General features: G+C 49.5%; 1 protein-coding gene across 1 annotated transcript in view; it reads left to right on the top strand.

Moving 5' to 3' along the window:
• Positions 1-1,291: 1,291 nt before the first annotated feature.
• The window catches only part of LOC116087596, an 11,185-nt gene continuing 5,803 nt past the window's right edge, over positions 1,292-6,673 (top strand). Inside the window, exons 1-5 of the mRNA XM_031366286.1 lie at positions 1,292-1,375; positions 2,117-2,194; positions 3,537-3,619; positions 4,290-4,376; positions 5,364-5,500. Coding sequence (XP_031222146.1) covers positions 1,292-1,375; positions 2,117-2,194; positions 3,537-3,619; positions 4,290-4,376; positions 5,364-5,500 — 469 coding nt within the window. The remainder of the gene's footprint in view (positions 1,376-2,116; positions 2,195-3,536; positions 3,620-4,289; positions 4,377-5,363; positions 5,501-6,673) is intronic.

Genomic DNA, 6,673 nt, shown 5'->3' with positions numbered 1-6,673 from the left:
TGAAATAGGGTGTTAATCCATCTCAAAGCTGGACAGTGGTGGTTCACACCTTTAATCCCAGCATTTGGGAGGCAGAAGCAGGTGGATCTCTGAGTTCGAGGCCAGGCTGGTGTACAAAGTAAGTTTCAGGACAGCCAGAGCTACACAGAGAAACCCTGTTTTAAAAATTCAAAACAAAACAAACAAAACCCCCAAAACATCAACAACAAAAACAAGCCTGCTTAATGGGCAGAAGTTGGTAATTGATGAAGCTAGTCACCTGAGGACTCATTACACTGTTTTTCTCCACCACTACATTATGTCCCAAGTTTTTCATAAAGGGCATGGGATAACCACACCAAAGAGAAGGGAGCGTCACTTCCTCTGAGAGGTAACCTGTCCACAGTCACTGACCACCCTACCCCTGGGCCCACGGGTGAGAGTCATGAATGATTAAGGGGAATTTGAGCAGCTCAGAAGCCATGGAGACTGGAGAGGTGGTGAGCCCAGGGGCTGCTGTGGGCCAGGAAGCTCCGTGCCCTCAAGGGGCTCACTCTGTCTCTTTCATCCCGCCTGCCAAACTGACTGTGGTGGTAGAAGTGGTGTCGGGTCAGGAATCAGGTAAGAGTGTTGAGGAGTGTCAGTTGTTGCTTGCCTAGAACGCATGAAACCCTGGGGTTTGATCCATAGCTCTGTATAAACCTGTCTAAAAAAGGTACAAAGATTTGCGAATATAATTGAGAGGTAGAATACTTGCCTAGTGCATGAGGGGTCCCAAGTTTAACTCCCGAAATTACATTCAAAAGAAGAAGGCCTAAGGAGGATGCGGGAGAGCCTTCTGAAAGAGGTGGGGCTCAGCTGGCTCAGGGTGAAGGTTGACTGCCAAGGCAAGGGCAGTGAGCCTGCGAGCTCATCTTATATTATGAAAACTGACATGACACCCACTCCTCTCAGGCCTCAAGGAGACCCATGGCCCCATATTTCTTTTGGAGGAACCCAAGAGCCTTCACCTACTTCAGCCAGGCACTCTGGAGCCTCAGGTAGATGGTGTGGGATGAGGGGAGCAGAGGAAGATGAATAAGCCACTACTGATCCCGCACTGTGTCCACAGGAACATGGCTTTACCTTTGACAGAGTGCTGGGCCCCGGTGCTGCTCAGGTAGGGGTTCTAAGAAAGGGATAGGATGGGGAGGAGAATGGGAGCTCACAGGGCTCTGCATCCTGGGATTCTGAGTGGTCCAGTCTCTTGCTCAGCGGTGCCTGTGTGTTTCTACAGGAAGCAGAGCAGGAGCTGTTGACACAAGTCCAACCCATGCTGGCCTCTGTGGGACAAGGGTACAGTACGAGCCTCCTGCTCCAGGGTCAGGAAGCAGAGGCACCCAGGTTTGTGCCTCGGGTAAGCACTCACCAGCACATGGGTATCCTGATGCTCCAATAGTATTTTGGGAAGTTTTTAACCTGATCACTCCGCCAGACTAGGGACAGCTTAGATGCCACTGTGGTCCTCGAAGGACATTTTACCAAGGCTGCTTCAGGTGGCCGAGAAGACAAGATGGAAAGCCGTGGCTCATGGATGAGTGAATCCGGGAGAAGTGGCACCACAGATCAGATCTCTAGGAGCTCTAACATCTACACTTTTTTGTTTGTTTTGTTTTTGTTTTTGTTTTTTTTCGAGACAGGGTCTCTCTGTGTAGCCTTGGCTGTCCTGGAACTCACTCTGTAGACCAGGCTGGCCTCGAACTCTAAAATCTGCCTGCCTCTGCCTCCCAAGTGCTGGGATTAAAGGCGAACGCCACCACCGCCTGGAATGTCTACACTTCTTGTAACACCACAGATACTGCCTTTGAGAGCTTTACTACTAAGATTTTATTAAAAAAATATCCCCAAATCAAAATGGCTACCTCAGAATCTTATCACGCCTACTACCCAGCAACAGTAAGGCCTGCTGAAGATGCCTGCTTGCTTGTCTGCCTTCAGGGCATGGGGTCTAGGGTTAGGGACTTGAACCCTTTCTCTTCTGTCTACCACGTAACCAACACCGGCCCGCACAAAACCTGTTACAAACTTCATTCTCAGGAAGTTCTGAGGGACAGAAGGGTGTTCTCTCATCCCCACTGAGCTCCTCTCCCTGCATTAGGTCCTGCAGATGCTGTTTGAGGAAGCTCTGCCTCTCTGCAGCTCTGGCCCTGTGCTTTGTACTCTCAGTCTGGTGCAGGTGAGTGAGGAGGGGCCGGGGAAAAGTCTAAGGAAAAGTCGGAAGGTGGAGCTAATTGACACCACAGGAACACACACACACACACACACACACACACACACACACACACACACACACACGCATATGCGTGTGCACACGGGAGAGATGCTTACAGAGAGCGAGAAGAGGGATGGGTCCAGACCCACTCTGCTACTCCAGCTGGGGCTTGCCTCTTTAGGATCACATTTATATGCTTTTCTTTCATTCTTTCTTTCTCTCTCTCTTCCTTCCTTCCTTCTGTCCTTCCATCCTTCCTCCCTTTCTTTCCTTCTTCCTTTTTTAGTTTTCTTTATTTTTATTTATTCACTTTACATCCCGATCGCTGCCCCTTCCCGGTTACCCCCTCCCACAATCCTTCCTCCCATTCTCCCTGCCCTTCTCCTCTGAGAGGGTGGAGGCCCCCTGGGTATCTCCCTGGCACATCAAAGTTTCTGTGTGGCTAGGTGCATCCTCTCCCACTGACAAGGCAGCCCAGCTAGAAGAACATATCCCACAGACAGGCAACAGCTTTTGGGATAGTGTCTGTTCCAGTTGTTCAGGACCACATGAAGACCGAGCTGTACACCCTGCTACATATGTGCGGGAGTCAGCAGGTTAGGTCCAGCCTCTGTATGCTCTTTGGTTGGTGGTTCAGTCTCTGAGAGCCCCAAGGGTCCAGGTTAGGTGAATCTGTTGGTCTTCCTACGGAGTTCCTATCCTCTTCTAAGCCCTCAGTCTTTCCCACAACCCTTCCAGAAGAGTCCCCAAGCTCCACCCACTGTTTGGCTGTGGGTCTCTGCACCCGTCTGAGTCAGCTGCTGGGTGGAGCCTCTTAGAGGTCAGCCATGCTCCTGTCTGCAAGCATAACAGAGCATCATTAATAGCGACAGGGATTTATGCTTGCCCACGGGATGGGTCTCACATTGGGCTGGTTATTTCTTGGCTATTCCCTCAGTCTCTGCTCCATCCCCTGTCCCTGCATTTCTCGTAGTAGACAAGATAAATTTCGGATCAAGAGTTTTGTGGGTGGGTTGGTGTTCCTATCACTCCACTGGGATTCCTGCCTGGCTACCGGAGGTGGCATCTTCAGATTCCATATTCCCAATGCTGAGATACACAGCTAATGTCATTCCCATTGATTCCTGGGTGTCTCTCCTATCCTAGGTCTCTGGCATGTCCTTGAGATGCCTCCCACCTCTCCACTCCCCCACCCCTGCCAGTTGCAGATTTCTATTCATTCTAATAGCCAAAGTTCTTGATCTCACTTAGGGACCTCAGGAGGGAAAAGGCTTAGCTTGTGACAGTTGTCATTGTGTGATCCCAGATTAGCCGCAGCGGACAGACTCGGGACCTGCTTTCCCCATGTCTGGAGGACCTGCCAGTACTGGATGTGACCCCTCTGGGCTTGTAAGTATTGAGAGCCAATGGGACAGGGGCACTTGCCTTAAAGCCACAGTGACATCTTTAGATAAGCTATTAGACAATTCTACTCTGCCATCCTAGGAAAGGAAGCCCTGAGCTTACAGTCATGCTTACCTGCGTCTGGATGGACTCCGAGAATTCTCTTTCCACCCCCTTTCTTTCATCTCATACCTATATATTTTATTGCCCCTATATCAAATAAATTTCAACTCTCATGCCCACCTTCATGGCTTGAATCAGCCCAGAATCACACTGGGTGGTTCTGAACACCTCGGTGAACAGTTTTTCCCATCTTTGAAATGGTCTCAACTAACCTGTTCCCCTTCTTGGGAAGATCAAGCTTAGGCCAGGCAGTGGTGGCGCACGCCTTTAATCCCAGCACTTGGGAGGCAGAGGCAGGTAGATTTCTGAGTTTGAGGCCAGCCTGGTCTACAAAGTGAGTTCCAGGACGGCCAGGACTACATAGAGAAACCCTGTCTCAAGAAAAAAAAAAAATCAAGCTTAGGAAGATAAGAGACATTTAAGGAGGCTTACTGAGCTCCGAGACTTTGGGGTGATCCTGTGTGCTGCAGACACTGTCATGGGCTTCACACCCAGAGACGCTAGAGGTAGCACAGGGGCTGAAAAGGCTGTGTTCGGCTTCCCCTTCCTGCAGGGTGGTGAAAGACGCCAGTGAAGTGGAAGTATGTGATGCCCGAGCTGCCTCTGAGCTGTACATAAAGGCTGCTGGGGGTGAAGACAGGTGAGGACCAGACATTTGTCATCCACCCGTCCTCAGTCCCCACACAAGTCTAGGTTTCATTCCTGAGCTGGTCATGTCCTCTGCAGGGCCTGCTGTCTGCTCACTCTTACCGTGTCCTGCCCTGGGCCTGAGACCCAGCAACTGTGGCGAGGTACCTTGAGGTTCATGCAGCTTCCAGGAGACCCGTAAGCCTCAAGGGTCTTGTTAGCTTGGGAAGTGAGGTGGAGGCCAAAGTATGGACATAAATTGAAATGTCCAAGCCGGGCGTGGTGGCGCACGCCTTTAATCCCAGCACTTGGGAGGCAGAGGCAGGTGGATTTCTGAGTTCGTTCGAGGCCAGCCTGGTCTACAGAGTGAGCTCCAGGACAGCCAGGGCTATACAGAGAAACCCTGTCTCGAAAAACCAAAAAAAAAAAAAAAAAAAAAAAAAAAAAAAAAAAAAATTGAAATGTCCAAAGCTGAGATTAGAAAATCCCCAAGTAGCCAGCCCATCTTTACGCCCTGTTCCCTCAGTGTTCAAAAATGATGAAGACTTTAAACAGTCACAGTAAATAATCCCAGGCCAATTTACAAGATGCGTAAGCATCATGGGAGTATTTCCAAATTCAGAAGTGTCTAAAAACAAAGTAGAAACTAATAAAGAGAGGGGCAAAAGTAACCTGAATACCGGGGTATTCTGAGGCATTCTTTCTTTTATTATGTAAAAGTATTTTTTAAAATATTCATTTATTTTTATTCATATGTACATGACTATTTATCTGTATGTGTATCACATATGTCCAGTGCCTATGGAGGCCAGAACAGGAATTATAGGCAGTTTTAAACCTCCTGACGTGGATGCTGGGACTTGAACCCAGGTCCTCAGCAATTCCTGTTAACCTCTGGTGGTACAAAGAAAGTTTAAAAAAAAAAAAATCTATTGTGTTGGGTACTTCTGGCCAGCGTTACTCCTCCCCATCTATCGCCTCTCTTCCCTCCCCCTGGCAGAGAGTGCCCCCTGCTGCGAGTTCTGGCTGGTGCCGCTGCTGCTGAGGAGGAGGTGGAGGGCTCTCTGCCTTGGATCATTTCCTGGCTCCTGGAGGCAAACTGCTACAGTGGAATACTTCTTCGTCTGGACCCCCGAGGTAGCTGAGAGTGGGGGTGGGTCCTTCGCAAAGTTTCAGTTTGCTTCCTGCTACAAAATCAGCCAGTTCCCGCCCACTTGTAGCCCGGTGAGAGCACCTGACTCTCTGGATGGGCCAGCATTTAGGAGAGTCCTTCATGGTCTGTCACTGTCTGAAGACTCAAGGGCAAAGCTAATAAGGAAACCAGCCTCGAACCCTTAACCTTTTTTTTTTTTTCTTTTTCGAAACAGGGTTTGTCTGTATAGCCCTGGCTGTGCTGGAAATCACTCTGTAGACCAGGCTGGCCTCGAGCTCAGAAATCCGCCTGCCTCAGCCTCCCAAGTGCTGGGATTAAAGGCCTGTGCCACCACCGCCCGGCTAACCTCAGAGATTTTCAACAATTTACCAAACTTTTTTCCTCTCCTGCCTTTTGGGGCAGTCTCCCTATGTAGCTCAGGTTGTTCATGAAGTATATATGTAGCCCAGGCTAGCTAGAACTTTTTGTCAGCTCCCTGAGTATGGGGGTTATAGTTGTTTGCGACCACAATTCGGGATTTTTTTTTTTAAGTTTTTGTTTTGTTTTGTTTTGTTTTGTTTTTTTGAGACAAGGTTTCTCTATGTAGCCCTGGCTGCCCTGGAACTCACTTCGTAGACCAGGCTGGCCTCGAACTCAGAAATCTGTCTGCCTCTGCCTCCCAAGTGCGCCACCACCGCCCGGCCACATTTGGGATTTTTATCAAACATTTTGACACCTGTTCTCTTTATCAGGGTCTCACTGTAGCCCACGATGGCCTTGAACCCCTGGAAATCTGCCCGCCTCAGCATCCTGAGGGCTGGGATTGCAAGAGTAGGCAGCCACATCCAGGAACACAGATCTGATCTACAAACGAGAGAGAGGCAGGCGTAGTTTGTCAATGAAGAAAGGACCACAGAAGCCGGGCAGTGGTGGCACACGACTTTAATCCCAGCACTTGGGAGGCAGAGGCAGGCGGATTTCTGAGTTCGAGGCCAGTCTACAGAGTGAGTTCCAGGACAACCAGGACTACACAGAGAAACCCTGTCTTGAAACAAACAAACAAACAAACAAAAAAGAAAGAAAGAAAGACCACAGAGAGGAAAGCACTTACCTGTTTTCACATGCCCATTGTGGACGAGGCCTCTGATGCTGTAATGCCTGAGATCTGGGAGGAGGGC

Source organism: Mastomys coucha, unplaced genomic scaffold (genome assembly GCF_008632895.1).
Source record: "Mastomys coucha isolate ucsf_1 unplaced genomic scaffold, UCSF_Mcou_1 pScaffold13, whole genome shotgun sequence".
Classification (NCBI taxonomy): Eukaryota; Metazoa; Chordata; class Mammalia; order Rodentia; family Muridae; genus Mastomys; species Mastomys coucha.
The sequence above is the reverse complement of the archived record's forward strand: the minus strand, read 5'-3'. Positions and strand labels throughout refer to the sequence as shown.